General features: G+C 42.6%; 1 protein-coding gene and 1 long non-coding RNA gene across 2 annotated transcripts; one reads left to right on the top strand and one right to left on the bottom strand.

Moving 5' to 3' along the window:
• Positions 1 to 1,606: 1,606 nt before the first annotated feature.
• On the bottom strand, positions 1,607 to 2,869 carry LOC115202160 (uncharacterized). The gene is made up of 5 exons (XR_003879921.1): positions 2,759 to 2,869; positions 2,352 to 2,369; positions 2,184 to 2,266; positions 1,835 to 1,930; positions 1,607 to 1,708 (listed from the first exon to the last, which is right to left on the bottom strand). It is a non-coding gene; the product is annotated as an uncharacterized LOC115202160 (long non-coding RNA).
• Positions 2,870 to 11,284: 8,415 nt separating this feature from the next.
• LOC115202158 (C-type lectin mannose-binding isoform-like) lies at positions 11,285 to 14,789 on the top strand. The gene is made up of 6 exons (XM_029766089.1): positions 11,285 to 11,371; positions 11,524 to 11,623; positions 12,337 to 12,461; positions 12,800 to 12,949; positions 13,228 to 13,336; positions 14,232 to 14,789. The coding sequence occupies exons 2-6, from the start codon at positions 11,545 to 11,547 to the stop codon at positions 14,372 to 14,374; spliced, it is 606 nt and encodes a 201-aa protein (XP_029621949.1). The 5' UTR covers positions 11,285 to 11,371; positions 11,524 to 11,544; the 3' UTR covers positions 14,375 to 14,789.
• Positions 14,790 to 18,293: the final 3,504 nt, after the last annotated feature.

The following is an 18,293-nucleotide window of genomic DNA, read 5'->3' as shown; positions in this document are numbered from 1 at the left end:
TTAACATATGTTTCCCATGCCAATAAAGCCCTTGAATTGAATTGAGATCAATTGCCCTCTATACAACTGTTGCTCTAATCCTCCTTGAAAGGATAGTCGTAGTAAAACTACAGGTTGGAGATGCTGCTGCAGCCATATTGAGCAAAAAAAATTGCTAATGACCATTTAGTCTACTAAATCTTTTTACAACTAACTTTGAAACTTATTTTTGGCCAAGTCACTGGATTAATAAGTAGGCTAATAAATGGTAATGGTCTAATTAATGCAACTTACAGTAGGCCTTAGCGAATGCTACGTGTATATTTCCCCCATTAAAGCCATGCAATTACTTAGAACAATGTGGAATGCAAACAGGTTCAAGTTGACATACTGAATTTAGCAAAGATGGGATAGGTCTACATTTTGTTATTTTGTTTCTGTAAGCTGTTGAACAAACTATAAACAGACTAACATTGGAATTGGAGTTGATTCCAAGGCAATACATAAAAGACCGTAAATACACAACTTAAAGCAACCACATATTTCGCCATGGAGCACGTTTCTGATTGGCCAGTGAGGGGCCAAGCCTCGACACACCCTAAACTTGTTTATTCATCAAAACCCAGCCCTTTACCGCCCATGCCAGCAACAGCGTTGATAATTATGGTTGTGAAATTAGCTAAAATATTTCTGACACCGCCAGCGCTTAGATTGACCATTGTGTTAAGTTTGTTCTAATACAACCCATAACTTAGAACAGCGTGACTAAACTAAAGCCCATAGACTATTATCCTCTTATTTCCACATAACTGCTGTTTTGTTTAATTACGACCTGTCAATCAACCAAATTCATTGGTAAACATCTCAAACCCTGCAAGATCATTGGCTCAGAGGGACAGACAGGCAGTGATGTGATGATTGATGCGATAAACAGTGCGTTACGTTTTTTTAACAATCCTCCATGGATGATTCCCAAATGGCACTCTATTCCCTAGCTCTGGTCAAAAATAAAAGGGAATAGGGTGCCATTTGGGACGCATCCCCCAGTGTTCCGCTGTGTAAACTGTGATTGGTGTGACAAAGTTCCCATGCTCTTTAAGCCAAACATCGCCACTGTGAATCTCTCTGAGTCACACACAAATAAAAAAACACACTCAACCCCCATTTCCTCTGTAACTTCTTTGAAGCTCTAAGAATAGAAACGGAGCGCCTTGAGGATTCGACAATTGGGGCGGTCTTAACCCTTTTGAACTGTGTTGTCGCTAAAAGTCACACAGAAATGTGAAACTGACACCCAAACTGCATTTTCAGTCAAAAAAAAAGAAAAAAAGGTTAGCATCGCTGAACCCGTCTGGCCTCATTCCCAGAGCTTATCAAGATGCAGGGATATTGGGTATTGTAGGCCTCTTCGAATATCACATCAACTGACAGCACCTTGATTAAATTATTAATTTCCCATAAAACCTTTCTTCTTTGATTTCCATGATGATGCGAGAGGGCAAAGATCCAACCCATACAGATGAACATTTTTCAAGGCTAACTAAACATTTTATTTTTGGAAGTATTTTTGGAAACAACTCGGTCAATAATAGAACACTTTGGGTATGGGATTTGCTAAATGGTCCTTAGCCCGGACCCTCTGGACACTCTTCCTGTCCTGTCGGTACACCTTCCCCATCTCAGGCTCATACTCCTTCAGCGCCTCGATCGCGTTCTCAGCATTACGCTCCTGGAATCACACACACGTGAATGAACACACATCATCTCACACATGAATAAACTTGTTTATGCATGAACACATACACACTTAGGAAGGAACACGCATTGATGCAACATGTCAAAACACTGACTTTACCTGCCACACCCCGACGATAGCGTTGGCGATGAGGATGACGAAGGGTTCCACGAAGGCTGTGATGGTCCCCTCTCCTTCCTCGAACCAGGCAAGAGTCTGTCAGAAAAGAGAGAGAGAAGAGAGAGGTTAAAGAGGAACGTGTTTTCAAGAACCAAGAGAGTATGTGACAGGGATGGTAATACTGTGAGGATATAAAGAGTGAATAGTAATGCTCAGAACAAAATATTGAAATAGCTATAAATATATGTCTGACTGGCTTTGGGTAGGCTGTAACTTAGCCATTTACGGTAAAGTTACAGTATTTACGATAGTGTTTGTTCAGGTTGTCTTTGTGTGTGTGTGTCCTTACGAAGGAGATGCAGGCAGCCAGCAGAAGAATCCGAACCAACAGATCCTCAAACTGTTCCAGGACCAGCTCCCATAGCGACTTCCCTGGAAACACAGATGGAAAGAATGTAAATGCAGGGGACAGAGAGAGAGAGAGAGAGCGAACAGAGAGAGATAATGAACATCTTACCTTCTTCTGCCGGTAACTCTGCATCATGGATTTCAGAAATCAAGAGAGAAAGAGATTGTTATAAACATAGTAATAAACATAGTAATAACATTGCTATTACCAGCCATCATCAATATCATCATCACATTACTAAACATAGGCCTAACTTGGGTGTCATTACTTTATAATAATCATTGAAACAATTGAATACTGGTGAGAGTAAAAGTCAGGCGTTTTTTTAATTTAAGGGTGAAATAGGGGTCAAGGGTCAAGGGTTAAGGATTAGGAGTGAAGGGTTAGGACTGTGTCCCAAATGGCACCTATTCCCTACATTGGTCAAAAATAGTGAACTGAGTCCTATAGGCGCTGGTCAAAAGCAGTGCATTACATAGGTAAGAGTGTCATTTAGGTCACGAACTAGTACATACCGTTTGGGCCCCATCTCTCCTTGCTCTTCCTCAGCTCAGGCCTGTCGACTCATTCACACAGAAATACCCCAACACCTCCTCGACCGTCTTAGTATGGGCATTGTCCATCCTAAGTGACAATAAAATGGAGAAAAAAGAATTGTGTACTCTCCATTCCATTCTATTTATGATCTCACTTGATGGAATAACGATGTTAACTCGCCTACACTCACCCCTTCCTAATTTCACCAAACGTTAAGACATAAGGTAAGAGTTCTTCCTCTTCAGGGAACCTTGATCAAAAGTCATCCTGAAGGACGACAAAGAGACTTTGCCAGGTAGAAATATATCCTTATTCATATAACCTATGACCCTCTAATAAAGGATTTCTCATTCCCTTAATCTATTGATTCTTTCTTGAGATCTATTTCTCTATTAATCTATCCTCTGGGCCTCTATGTTTCACTGGGGTAGTACTGTCACTTCAACAAAAGTTGATAGTGCTTAAATAAAGGCAGCTAGATGCTCTCTTTTGTCAGGCTCAGCAATCACTTGACTCATTGACTCTAAAAGTCTTCTGACAGGCTTCACAACTCTTCCAGTTCGAGTTCTCAGGGTGTCTTCACTGGGTCTCAGGACTGTATCAGTGAGCTCAAAAGTCTGGCTGTTTCTGTGCTCTTCCTCTCTTTGGTTACTCATTCTCCTCTTAGTAGATCTTATGTTCTGGTTACTCGCTCTCGTTTTAGTAGATCTTATGCTCTGGTTACTCGTTCCCATTTTAGTAGATCTTATGCATCCAGAGCCGCTGACTGATGCCCTTCTACTGCTGATGCCATCTAGACTGCTCACTGACGTCGCTTTTCTACTTGTGTCATCTTCGGAAGGATCACTTGAACCATCACTAGGCATCCTTGAGGAGCTTCCTGTGCTTGAGCTAGCTGTTTGTCCGGAGATCATGTCCACCCGTAGGTTTCGAGGATCAGCTTCTCTCATGTTTACTCCATCTTCAAGTCCCGAAGATTTTTGGGCTTCAGCTTCCGTGGGCCCCTCAGGGTTCTGGCCCTCGAGAGTCCAGGCAGCAGTCCTTTGATCCTCTGAATCCTCATCCATATCGAATACCGGTCTGTCGTCACCTCTGTCTGCGTTTATGTACTCCTCTGAAGCAGTAGAGGCGACTGTGGACATCTCATCTGTCTGTCCCACCGGCAGGAAGTTCACTGGCAGTATGAAGTTTCGATGAAGCATCTTCTTGGTTGTAGGATCTTCAAACTGTAGATGTGCACAGATGGGTCTTTCCATGTGATCACATAGACCATTGAATCCCACAAGTTTTCCCTTTCCTCTTTTCTTTCGGTTTGCCAAGAGAGCTTGGTCTCCAATCTCCAGGGCAGTACCTTTCACTCTCTTGTTATACTGACTTGCTTGCTTTTTCTGAGCTTCAGTGGTGTTGGCCTGAGCAATCCTGACAGCCTCTCGCAGGTCCTTTTGGAAGGAGTCGACATACTCGTCATGAGTCAACACGTCTTCATTTTTCAAGGTGCGAACATGATGACCACTGGCAACCTTGGAACTCGGCTGAATATCAGATAGAACGGTGCGAATCCTGTAATTTCGTGTATGGTACAGTTGTACATCTGGGGCCATCTTTCTTTTGCTCTCGCTGGCAACGATCGGACCATGTTACCAAGCATGCGGTTGAATCTTTCCATCTGACCATTGCCCATAGGATGATATGGAGTGGTATGGGACATAAACATATGCTTCACTGTTTCATTGACCATACACTCTGAACACAAACCATTCACATGCTTGCCAACCAAATATGAGAAGTTCAATGTACAATGTCCTCGATACAATCGCGCAAACACCACCTCTTCCTTCCTAATCTGACCCTTGAATCTTGGTCCGACAACCTTTTTTTGGAGGGCATGTAAATGCTGGCCCTTGGGTTCTGAGTCCCACCTCTTCTGCCACACATCTATCATAATGGCTGTAATCTTACATTTGGCCTCACCTCTACCCAATGGAGCATGAATATCAATTATATCTCGTTTTAAAGCCTTTTTGGCTACCTGGTCTACCATTTCATTCACGTTCACTCCCGAATGGGCTGGGACCCAGCAGAATTGCACTACTACACCCTGTCTCTCGATTCTCCATAATACATTAATCCCTCCAATAGTAGGTCACTCCTATTAGATTTGCCAGATGATAAACTAATCAATACAGACAGGCAATTGTATACTACAATTCGGACAAGTTGAACATCCTCCACCCACTGGAGGGCAGCTACCATTGCAAACAAGTTAAGAGTATACTGAGAGTTCATCTGTTAGTCTTCTACACATCTCCACATCAAATTGAGGAATGTAAACACCTGCTCCTGTACGACCAATATCTGGGTCTTTCGAGGCACCCATAAAGTTTCTACCAATGTAATTGTCAACAAGTTCCCCTATATCACTCACTTCTTTACCAAGGTTAGATCAACAACAGGACCACAGAAAGGCTAAACCTCCAACTCCCTCCCTAAATCCACTGCCTTGTCTACTAGTATATTTCCAACAGCAATCTAGAACAGTAGCAGTGAGATGACCAACCTCACAGCTTTTCAGTGTAACCCACATGTGTAAAACTAATTCCACGGAGGACAGAGTGTCTGTGTCACAGTATCCACAGAAAATGGTGCCCCTCCTCGGCCGGGCGGCGCTCGGCGGTCGTCGTCGGCGGTCTACTAGCTGCCACCGATCTATGTTCTGTGTTCGTTGTGTTTTGTCTAAGTCCGCACCTGTTTCCTTTTCTGTAATTAGTAGGGGGTGTATTTAGTTTGTTCCTTTTGGTTTGTGTTTTGTGCGGGATTGTTTATTCGTCAGCAGGCAGGTCTGTGAACATTCTGTGTTTTTGTACATTTTTTCCCCAGCGGATTCTCGCTAGAGGAATGTTATATTTGCCGGGCTGCGCCCCGTGCGTATCTTTGTTTTCTCGGGGTTTACTGTGTTCCCGTGTGGTCTCTGGGCACACCCTATGCCCTTTTGTTACGCCGAGTGGTTTTTCGGTGCAATAAATATACCGTTCTACGGCACTACTGGACTATGTCTCCTGCGTTTGACTCTGCCTTTTCCTCCTGCCTTACGGAATCCTGACAGTCTGCAGGTTTCTGCTCCTCCCTTGTACTTGATTGAAGAATTCAGGTCACTAATTTGTAAAAAACTCCCCTCACCTGGTTGTCTAGGTTTTAATTGAAAGGAAAAAATGTTTAACCCGCAGACACTAGGCCCTCCATGGAATGAGTGACACCCCTGGTCTAACACAATAAGTTAACAACAATGTTTTACTGCGTATCACCAAAGGCATCGCTGCTGCCTCTACTAATAATGAACTTACAGGTGTTGATTTAAATGCACCAGTACATATCCTTAAAGAGCTATACTGGATTGTGTCCAGCCTCTGAAGCCAAGTCTTTGCCACTGTTCCATAAACTATGCACCAATAATCAACTGCTGTTCTGATCAAAGCTCTATAAGTGATTGTATGTCAGCACCCCATTTATAACAATTTCACCACGCTCGCCACCAGGTCAAACGGTGGGCGTCACAGACTCAGGGAATTTCCAATTTACGGTCAGATGCCGAGCAGTTACCATACCAGGTGGTGATGCAACCGGTCGGTATGGTGCGGCTGTCAATTTTTTTGAGGATCTGGGGTCCCATGCCAAATCTTTTCAGTCTCCTGAAGGGTGTTGTCGTGCCCTCTTCACGACTGTCTTGGTGTGTTTGGACCATGATAGTTTGTTGGTGATGTGGACACCAAGGAACTTGAAACTCTCGACCCGCTCCACTACAGCCCCGTCGATGTTAATGGGGGCCTGTTCAGCCCGCCTTTTCCTGTAGTCCACTATCAGCTCCTTTGTCTTGCTCACATTGAGGGAGAGGTTGTTGTTCTGGCACCACACTGCCAGGTCTCTGACCTCCTCCCTATAGGCTGTCTCATCGTTGTCGGTGATCAGGCCTACCACTGTTGTGTCGTCAGTAAATTGAATGATGGTGTTGGAGTCATGTTTGGCCACGCAGTCGTGGGTGAACAGGGAGTACAGGAGGGGACTAAGCACACACCCCTGAGAGGCCCCAGTGTTGAGGATCAGCGTAGCAGATGTGTTGTTGCTTACCCTTACCACCTGGGGGCGGCCCGTCAGGAAGTCCAGTATCCAGTTGCAGAGGGAGGTGTTTAGTCCCAGGGTCCTTAGCTTAGTGATGAGCTTTGTGGGCACCATGGTGTTGAACACTGAGCTGTAGTCAATGAACAGCATTCTCACATAGGCATTCCTTTTGTCCAGGTGGAAAAGGCCAGTGTGGAGTGCGATTGCATCATCTGTGGATCTGTTGAGGCGATATGCGAATTGGATTGGGTCTAGGTTATCCGGAAGGATGCGGTTGATGTGAGCCATAAAAAGCACTTCATGGCTACTGACGTGAGTGCTACGGGGCGGTAATCATTTAGGCAGGTTACCATTGCTTCCTTGGGCACAGCGACTATGGTGGTCTGCTTGAAACAAGGGGGAGGTTGAAAATGTCAATGAAGACACTTGCCAGTTGGTCCGGGCATGCTTTGAGTACACGTCCTGGTAATCCGTCTGGCCCAGGGGCTTTGTGAATGTTGACCTGTTTAAAGGTCTCACATCGGCTACCGAGAGCGTTATCACACAGTCATCCTGAACAGCTGGTGCTTCAGTGTTGCTTGCCTGAAAGCGAGCATAAAAGGCAGGCTGCATATGGTGAGTTGTAGAAGCTGAGCTGGGGCCTGGTATGGCTGGGCCAGGGGCTGGTAGGGCTGAGCTGGTGCCTGGTATGGCTGGGCGGGAGGCTGGTAGGGCTGAGCTGGGGCCTGGTATGGCTGGGCCAGGGGCTGGTAGGGCTGAGCTGGGGCCTGGTGTGGATGGGACAGGGGCTGGTATGGCTAGGCCAGGGGCTGGTAGGGCTGAGCTGGGGCAAGTGTGACTTGAAGGTCCAATACAGCCATTTTATCTCAATATCAAATCATTACTCGGTAACAGTTAACTACCTTACTGTGATTCTTTTCTATTAAAATGTTGAAAAAGAAACAACAATAGATTCTTAGCAAATAGCAATTTCTCAAGCAATAATTTTGCAAGCACGGTCTGAGAGTGGTCTGAGTGGGGAGGAGAAAATGGAAAATGACCTGTTATTGGCGGAGAGCCTTGTAACTCTCTTTCTAATTGGTCTATTAACTGGTCCTGTATGGCTCAGTTAGCGCGAGCACCATGCTCTACCATCAGGGTAGTGGGTTCAATTCCTGGAGTCTTCCATACATAAAATGTATGCACACATGAATGTAAGTTGCTTTGATAAAAGAGTCTGCTAACTGACGTATAAAATATATAACTATTTTAATACCTGGTGATGTCACCAGGCAGATGACAAACAGGCTGAAAATTCAGGCAATCTTTTCTAACAGCTCTTACACTAAAAGGGCATTAACCACAATTTAACAGTATTATTCCAACCTCATAGTGTGGAAATATATATAAAATAAAGTGTTTGACTGCACTGGGCATTTAAAAGATGCCTCAGGCCATTTGAAAACATGATTTATTCTACCTGATTTGAAGTCCACAAGTACGTAACCTTTGTACGTTTCTCATGAAAAAAAAAACCATTGAACTTTGTGTTTGCAGAAGGCTAATATATCTACTAGAGTTTGAGGATAATAATAATAATAATAATGATAATAATTATAATAGAGCAACACACACGTGCCTGAGTCTATCATGTGCCAACTGGTTGTGTAACGTTTTCTAACAAAATGATAACACTCCACCCTTAAAACAAAAAGAGTAGGACTGCGTCCCAAAAGCCACCCTATTCCTTGTATAGTGTATTAATTTTGACCAGAGTCTTATGGGCCCTGGTCAAAAGTAGTGCACTATATAGGAGGTAAGGTACCATTTGGAACACAGTGTATGTAGAAGAAGAAGAGTCAGCCAGCCTGTCTGTCTATCGATAGAGATAATCAGCTTGTATGTCGGCAACGATCTCGGCCTCCCACTTGTCAAGCAGTTCCCCTTTGTTGTGGAGCTCCTCATGGGTCTCTGTAGAAAACTAAAAGAGAGTCAAGCACTGACACCAAACTTGGTTTTCTTTAGGCTTATTTAGTGAGGAAACTGACACTTTTTACTCTCTATTCTGATAATGCTTGTAGGAGATGTCATGGCAACGTTGGTTAGCTGAGCTTACGTTCAGAAACACGTCATGGAGTCTAACGGTCGTCTCGCACCAAACTGTGCATGTGCAGGCCGTCAAATCAAAGGCACTCCTTCGATATAAAGTTGTTTTGACAAATGAAAACATGTCAGTTTGTCACTTTCACAAGGTTGGAGTAATAACATGTTCAACTACTGAAGACATTGGCTCCAATCTAAGTTGTGCCTTTAGATTGAGAAAATGAACAACTAAGGAATCATTTTTCAATTCTCTCATTGGCTTCTCAAATCGCAAACCCCGCCTGGTCTGCTTTGTCTGTTTCACAAGCGTTCTCAGAAGTCTCATGATGTTGCGACTCTGGGTTTAGAAACTCGGTGCTAGTATGGTTTTCTAAACTGACACTATTGGCCTCTACAAGTAAACATTAGCCCTGTTAAGAAATGCATCATAGACCAGCGCTCTTACATAAGACATGTTGAAATATTAGACTAACTCCCAACTAAAGTGTGGTCCATTCAATGCCGCTGGCTACAATGTGCAAACCTCCAAAATGACCTGCACAATAACAAAGGTAATGCGTGCGTCTCTTTCAGGTGCTCACAAGCTAATTTCACAACAAACGTGTTACATTGTACAATAAAAAAGTATCTCCTCATCATAACAATAGCTATGTTTCCATTAACTTGCCCGGTGATTTTGTTGACATTTAGAACGTTTACATAGGAAATAAATTTGACAATTGCCTGCTACGATGTGTTTCCATTTAACAGTCTTGTCTCGATTTAAACAACTGGACATAATGACGTCACAATAACACAATTAAAAATAAACTAAAGTGTTGAATAAAAATGAAGCGGTTGAAGTGTTTCCATTACCCATTTAGGCAAATTGTGCATCAATAAATTGGCGACAGCCTGCATGCCCTCCCTCCTGCAGTGCCTTCAAAAATTATTCACGCCCCTTGACTTTATCCAAATTTTGTTGTGGTACAGCCTGAATATAAAATCGATTAAATTGAGATTTTGTGTTTGGCTAACTCTTGGAAAATTCTTCTGAAATACCAACCCTATCTTGTCACAACTCAATTGGCTCAAACGCATTACGAAGGAAAGAAATTCCACAAATTAACTTTAACACCTGTTACATGAAATCCATTCCAGGTGACTACCTCATGAAGCTGGTTGAGAGAATGTCAAGAATATATTTTGATTTGTTTTACACATTTTTGGTTCCTACATGATTCCATATGTGTTATTTCATAGTTTTGACGTCTTCACTACTATTCTACAAAGTAGAAAATTGTACAAATAAAGAAAAACCCTTGAATAAGTAGGTGTGTCCAAACTTTTGACTGGTACTGTACATACAGTGCACTCAAACTATTCAGACCCCTTGAGTTTTTCCACATTTTGTTACGTTACAGCCTTATTCTAAAATGGATGAAATATTTTTTTTCTCATTTATCTACACACAATACCCGATAGTGACAAAGCAAATACAGGTTTTTAAAAATGTTTGCAACAAAAAAAGCTGAAATATCACATTTACATAAGTATTCAGACCCTTTAGCTCAGTACTTTGTTGAAGAACCTTTGGCAGCAAATACAGCCTTGAGTCTTCTTGGGTATGATGCAACAAGCTTGGAGTACCTGCATTTGGAGAGTTTCTCCCATTCTTCTCTGCAGATCCAATTTTGCTCACTCTTCAGCTGTAAACTGCTCCCAATTCTTCAATGTTTGATGGTTGCCTTTGACCAACTGCTGTTTTCAGATCTCGCCGTAGGTTTTCGATGGGACACAGATCTGGAGTCATTGCTGGTCAGTTCAGTGTTTCTTCCTGAACCATTCCTGGGTGCTTTTTAATGTTCTTGGGTTCGTTGTCCTGCTGGATACCCACGACTTTGACGGAGACCTAGTTTTTGGACACCGGGTTGAACACTCCACTCCAAAACCCCTTGATAATCTGCTGATCTCATGATGCCTTGCACATGTTCAAGGCCCCCAGTACCAGAGGCAGCAAAGCAACCCCACAGCATTATCGAAACTCTCCCATGTTTGATTGTAGGGAGGAATGCTGTAGGAATGCTTCATTTGGTGATACATTACTGTAGTTATACTTGTTGTTTTTCAATGGGACAAGTAAAACAAATAACTGGAGTTTTTTGTTGTTGAAAAGGGCAAGGGTGACAACTGTACACAGGGATTGCACATACTGTCTAGACAAACCTAGAGGGGTTGCAACTTTTTATGTGTAAGAGGTTGAGACAGCAGAAAAGAGGAAATACATCTGAGATTAGGATGGAGATTAAGAGGCATGGAATAGGTATATAAGGAAGCAGAGCTGAGTGAAAGAGAGCATCTGAGGCAAGGAGAAGCAAGAATAGAGGAAAAAGACGTTGACATCTACATACACCAAGGTAAAAGCCAAATATTTAATTCTGTAATGAGAAAATGCACCTCTTTCCCATTTGTCTCTGAGTGTGCCAGAGTCTGGTTGCGTGCCTCCACAGATCAGAACTCCCAGTTTCCTTTATAAAATATATATAATAACTTTGCTCTTTCCCAACAGCTGAAGAGAAGTGAAGATCCCATGATGAAGGTCCTATCCATTCTGGCCATGATGCTACTCGGGGCGTCTGCCATGGTGCTCAATGGCCTAAATTCCACCGGTACAGTAGCCTTCCCTCATCATCTCAACACCACAGTGACTGATGTAGATTCTCTCAACAGAAGATATTTATTGAGTGCAGGTTACCCTGACTCAGAATAAGCCTAATCCTGGACTCAAAAGAATGCTCAAATTAGAATAGCCATGTAAAGTTCTGTGTCTGCCCACATAAGAAAATATATGCTATAGTATACATGTGAATACTATAGTATTCACTGTAGCGTGAATACTATATGAGTCTAAGACAGGCCCTAACGCTTCTGCTCTTTTCTATAACCTGTAGGGAACACAATATTTGGTATATAATTGGCATGTAGGTTTCTCACTTATGGGTGGAAAAAATGGCGATATGGGTGAGGGGAATGGGCAGGTTATATGCAAATAATATAGTGTAGTATTTACTATAGTTAAAAAAAGTGTATTGCTTTTTTGTGTGGATAATACTATAGTATTTACTATAGTATTCTACAATATACTACAGCATTCTATAGTAAGTACTACACATGCTCGAGGGATACAACAGTGTGTAGTGTAGTGTTCCACAGTTTACGACAGTTTACTATGGAATTCTATAGTAAGTACAGTAATATTCTATTGTAAACTGTAGTTTTTTTTTCATGTGGGTGGGAAACCAGCCCTGTGAGTATATGGACGGAGCCTCTCTCTCATATCCGTCCTTTTAATCTCTTGCTTGTTCTCCCCTTGTTCTTTTAGAACCTAAGTGGGTCTCTGGGAAGGTCAAGGCCTTTCTCCCATGTCCTGGCCATTCCACCTGGTATAAACTGGGGTCCAAATGTGTTAAGCACTTCAAAGAACAATTGGACTTTGCATCTGCTGAGGTAAATTCAGACGTCTCTAAGGTTTTAGCCTACAGACCCATGTTCTCTCAGTTAATTAACCTTTATTTAGGCAAGAGAGTCTCATTGAGACCAATGTCTCTTTTCGTTAAAGGTAGACATACCGTAGTGAACCTCTATCTCTACATGATACGCAAAATGACCACCATAACTAACTCTCAAAGCCGCATGCTGTACTCTAGTTCAGTATATCCACACTATTGTCTTTAACAAGTTTTCAGTGTTGTGCATTAGTGTCTAACCCTAACTCTAAATGTATTTTGATGATGACAACTCTCTCTCTCTTTCGTTTTCTCATTCATTCATTCTCACCCACACAGGATTTCTGCCACTCTCAAAAGGGAAAATCTCATCTGATATCAATCCACTCTGCCAAGGAGAATGAGGATGTGGATGTTTTTGCTCAGACGTTCAGCAGAAATTCCCCTCGCATCTGGCTTGGCGGTTTTACAGTATCCGACCCCCTTCAGGTGGCTGTTTTAGACTAAATAGGGGCAGTTTCCCAGACACAGATTGACCTGGACTAAAAATTATTATTGATGGAGTTTCTTTATTGAGTTTGCTTTTTAGTCCAGGACTAGGTTTAATCAGTATCCAGGAAACCACCCCATAGTGTTCACCATTCAACTTGATCATCATTATAAAAACCAGGTGGACAACAGTTTTTATGCCCCCCAACTCCTTCTGTCGTTATGCTTGATCTCTGTGTGTCTGTCTGTATCGCTCTCTCTTTCTCTCTCTCTCATAGCCTCACCGCTACCTCTGGACTGATGGGTCCCCCATGGACTACTATTCCTGGCTTCAGAACCCCAGGCAGCCATCCGGTGACGGACAGTGCATGGAAATGAACTGGCAGCGTAAGCAAGAGAAGGCAGGGATAATGGGAGGGGAGGGAGAGAGGGGGTGAGGGAGGGAAGGAAGGCAGGCAGAGAGGGAGGGAGTATTTTTTTATTTAACTAGGAAGGTCAGTTAAGAACAAATTCTTATATACAATGACAGCCTACCCCGGCCAAACCCTAAACTGGACAACGCTGGGCCAATTGTTCGCTGACCTATGGGACTCCCAATAACAGCTGGTTGTGATACAGCCTGGAATCGAACCAGCGTCTGTAGTAATGCCTCTAGCACTGAGATGCAGTACCTTAGACCGCTGCGCAACTCGGGAGTAGGGGAAAGAGGGGACATGACAGAGCAATTAAGGTTAATTGCCTTATTCAAGGGCACATCGACAGATTTCTCACCTAGTCAGCTCTGGGATTTGAACCAACGCTCTTAACCGCTAAGCTACCAGCTGCACCAAATCCAGTATGCTGATGTATTCAGAATTGTGTTAACTATTGTGGAAAAAGGGAGTGGGAGGTTTTAGATTTGAAGTATGACAAATCTCCTAGTTTTGTGTTATATAGATCAGTGGCCATGTGGTTAGAGTGACTGTCCTGAGCTTGGAAGGTTGGGGGTTTGATCCCAGGTCTAGTCATACCAAAAGGGGACAGATTCCTCTCTGCTTGGCACTCAGCATTAAAGTGAAGTTTTGGGGGTAAGGCCCTGTGATAGACTAGTGTCAAGGCCTTGTACTTGTATTAAATGATACATCAAAAGCCTCATGGTACAGAAACAGTAGATAGGCTCATGCCGTTCTGGCTTGGACAAGGCTACTTAGCTACTTATATAGCTCAATACTCTCTAAAAGGGATTTCATAATGGATAAAACTAACTTTTTTCATTTTATCTCTCCATCTCTATGCATCTCAGTCAAAGGGGAATGGAATGATAAGCCGTGCAGCCAAACCAATTACTTTCTGTGTGCCTTCATATCTGGTGAAAGAGAGGAAACGAAAGGAGGAGAAGAAGAAGAGGGGATGGTGGAAAAAGGGAGTGGGAGGTTTATCATTTAAAGTAGATGACAGATGAGCAGTATAGCAGTATATACTACCTGTCAGATACGCTTTGCATTACAGCTTTCTCAGACATCACGACACCAGGACCCTGTAAAATGTTAGAGAAAACCCACTGCTCAAAGACTAAGCCTTTGTCAGCTAAAGGTTCTCACCATCACAGTCAGTTTCAGTCCACCCAAAGTAAGATTTAATGAAACAACTGATTGTATTAGAAACTTCTAAACACATTGCATTTGAGAATTCTATCTAGGCCTATTGTCAGAAAATAGTGTAACCTAATCTATTTCAGGGGGAATGGTGTTGATAAAATACTGCTTCACTTGTTTGTACTATGAAACACTGTGCATTGCTTGACTAGCAAAACTAAAAAAGGAATACAAAAATATCTTCATTAAAATAATCATTGCATGACTTTCTTTTGTTGACTTGGCCTTATTTAGCAAGTCGATGGGGACAAGGGGTCACTACATAACAACACAGCCTCGTCTTATAGATAGATGGACAACTCACTGCGTTGACTTTACAGATTTAGAGTTTAACCTATTACCTTTCAATTCGGTGCCATGTTTGAGTAGTGTGCCCAAAACAGAGAGCATGCATGATATTTACTTTGCTTGCTTTTTTACGTATGCTATTGATCAGAAAGAGAGAGAGAGAGAGAGATTATTCTAAACATTAGCGCCACAGGTATCTTCCACAAAGCTGTGAATGAGCTGAGAGACAAGGTAAGAAGGGCCTTCTATGCCATCAAAAGGAACATCAAATTCGACATACCAATCAGGATCTGGCAAAAAATAATTGAATCAGTTATTGAACCCATTTCCCTTTATGGTTGTGAGGTCTGGGGTCCGCTCACCAACCAAAAATGCAGAAAATGGGACAAACACCAAATTGAGACTCTGCATGCAGAATTCTGTAAAAATATCCTCTGTGTACAACGTAAAACACCAAATAACGCATGCAGAGCAAAATCAGGCCGATACCCGCTAATTATCAAAATCCAGAAAAGATCGGTTAAATTTTACAACCACCTAACAGGAAGCAATTCCCAAACCTTCCATAACAAAGCCATCACCTACAGAGAGATGAACCTGGAGAAGAGTCCCCTAAGCAAGCTGGTCCTGGGGCTCTGTTCACAAATACAAACAGACCCCACAGAGCCCCAGGACAGCAACACAATTAGACCAAACCAAATCAGGAGAAAACCAAAAAGTATTACTTGACACATTGGAAATAATTATTAAAAAAACAGAGCAAACTAGAATGCTATTTGGCCCTAAACAGAGAGTACACAGTGACTGACCTGAACTTAAGGAAAGCTTTGACTATGCCTTGCTATTGAGAAAGGCCTCCATAGGCAGACCTGGCTCTCAAAAGAAGAAAGGCTATGTGCAACACTGCCCACAAAACCTCCTGTCAAATGTACAGTTTGACAATATTATAGACACATATTTCCCTCAGATTACACAGATCCACAAAGAATTTGAAAACAAACCCAATATTGGATGAAATATCACAGTGTGCCATCACAGCAGCAAGACTTGTGACCTAATGCCAAAAGAAAAGGGCAACCAGTGAAGAACAAACACCATTGTAAATTCTACCCATATTTATGTTTATTTATTTTCCCTTTTGTACTTTCACTATTTTCACATCGTTAAAACACTGTATATACACATAATATGACATTTGAAATGTCTTTATTCTTTTGGAACTTTGTGAGTGTACTGTTTACTGTAAATTTGTATTGTGTACTTCACTTTGTTTATTATCTACTTTACTTGATTTGGCAATGTTATCATATGTTTCCCATGCCAATAAATCCCTTGAATTGAATTGAGATCAATTGCCCTCTATACAACTGTTGCTCTAATCCTCCTTGAGAGGATAGGCGTAGTAAAACTACAGGTTGGAAACACTGCTGCAGCCATATTGAGCAAAACAAATTTAATATCATCCAGCTACTGTAACTGCCTACTTAACATCAACAGGCAGTACTAGTAGTGCAACAATTGAAAATAGAAACCAAAAGTAAAGTTCCTAGCGATCGTAGCGATCTGACTCCTCCCTTCTGTCTGAACTTGGAATATTCCTGTTCGCGGGCTTGGACCACTGACCCTTCACCTGGATATTCTGTTCTGCGTTGTGTACTATTCTAATAATTTAAAGTTTGATGGAATAACCATTTTAACTATTTTAATTACACCAAACGTTAAGACATAAGGTAAGAGTTCTTCCTCCACAGGGGTAACCTTGATCAAGCCAGGTAGAAATATGGCCTTATTCATATAACCTATGACCCTCTAATAAAGTATTTCTCATTCCCTTAATCTATTGATTCTTTCTTGAGATCTATTTCTCTATTAATCTATCCTCTGGGCCTTTATGTTTCACTGGGGTAGTACTGTCACTTCAACAAAAGTTGATAGGGCTTGAATCAGGGCAGTTAAATGCTCTTTTGTCAGGCTCAGCAATCACTTGACTCATTGACTCTAAACGTCTTCTGACAGGCTTCACAACTCTTCCAGTTCGAGTTCTCAGGGTGTCTTCATTGGGTCTCAGGACTGTATCAGTGAGCTCAGAAGTCTGGCTGTTTCTGCGCTCTTCCTCTCTTTGGTTACTCATTCTCTTCTTAGTAGATCTTATGCTCTGGTTACTCGTTCTCATTTTAGTAGATCTTATGCTCTGGTTACTCGATCTCATTTTAGTAGATCTTATGCATCCAGAGCCGCTGACTGATGCCCTTCTACTGCTGATGCCATGTAGACTGCTCACTGACGTCGCTTTTTTACTTGTGTCATCTTCGGAAGGATCACTTGAACCATCACTAGGCATCCTTGAGGAGCTTCCTGTGCTTGAGCTAGCTGTTTGTCCGGAGATCATGTCCACCCGTAGGCTTCGAGGATCAGCTTCTCTCATGTTTACTCCATCTTCAAGTCCCGAAGATTTTTGGGCTTCAGCTTCCGTGGGCCCCTCAGGGTTCTGGCCCTCGAGAATCCAGGCAGCAGTCTTTTGATCCTCTGAATCCTCATCCATATCGAATACCGGTCTGTCGTCACCTCTGTCTGCGTTTATGTTCTCCTCTGAAGCAGTAGAGGCGACTGTGGACATCTCATCTGTCTGTCCCACCGGCAGGAAGTTCACTGGCAGTATGAAGTTTCGATGAACCACTTTACTCTTCTTGGTTGTAGGATCTTCAAACTGTAGATGTGCACAGATGGGTCTTTCCATGTGATCACATAGACCATTGAATCCCACAAGTTTTCCCTTTCCTCTTTTCTTTCGGTTTGCCAAGAGAGCTTGGTCTCCAATCTCCAGGGCAGTACCTTTCACTCTCTTGTTATACTGACTTGCTTGCTTTTTCTGAGCTTCAGTGGTGTTGGCCTGAGCGATCCTGACAGCCTCTCGCAGGTCCTTTTGGAAGGAGTCGACATACTCGTCATGAGTCAACACGTCTTCATTTTTCAAGGTGCGAACATGATGACCACTGGCAACCTTGGAACTCGGCTGAACATCATGTAGAACGGTGCGAATCCTGTCATTTCGTGTGTGGTACAGTTGTACATCTGGGGCCATCTTTCTTTTGCTCTCGCTGGCAACGATCGGACCATGCTACCAAGCATGCGGTTGAATCTTTCCGTCTGACCGTTGCCCATAGGTTGATATGGAGTGGTATGGGACATAAACACATGCTTCACTATTTCATTGACCATACACTCTGAACACAAACCATTCACATGCTTGCCAACCAAATATGACAAGTTCAATCTTGGTCCGACAACCTTTTTTTGGAGGGCACATAAATGCTGGCACTTGGGTTCTGAGTCCCACCTCTTCTGCCACACATCTATCATAATGGCTGTAATCTTACATTTGGCCTCACCTCTACCCAATGGAGCAAGAATATCAATTATAT

The sequence above is a fragment of the Salmo trutta genome, chromosome 11, assembly GCF_901001165.1.
Source record: "Salmo trutta chromosome 11, fSalTru1.1, whole genome shotgun sequence".
Lineage (NCBI taxonomy): Eukaryota > Metazoa > Chordata > Actinopteri > Salmoniformes > Salmonidae > Salmo > Salmo trutta.
The sequence above is the reverse complement of the archived record's forward strand: the minus strand, read 5'-3'. Positions and strand labels throughout refer to the sequence as shown.

Coding starts and splice junctions, on each gene's coding strand:
- LOC115202158 (XM_029766089.1), top strand. CDS start 11,545: ATGATGAAGGTCCTATCCATTCTGGCCATGATGCTACTCGGGGCGTCT. Junction 11,624..12,336: donor CAATGGCCTAAATTCCACCG/GTACAGTAGCCT, acceptor TTGTTCTTTTAG/AACCTAAGTGGGTCTCTGGG. Junction 12,462..12,799: donor TGGACTTTGCATCTGCTGAG/GTAAATTCAGAC, acceptor TCACCCACACAG/GATTTCTGCCACTCTCAAAA.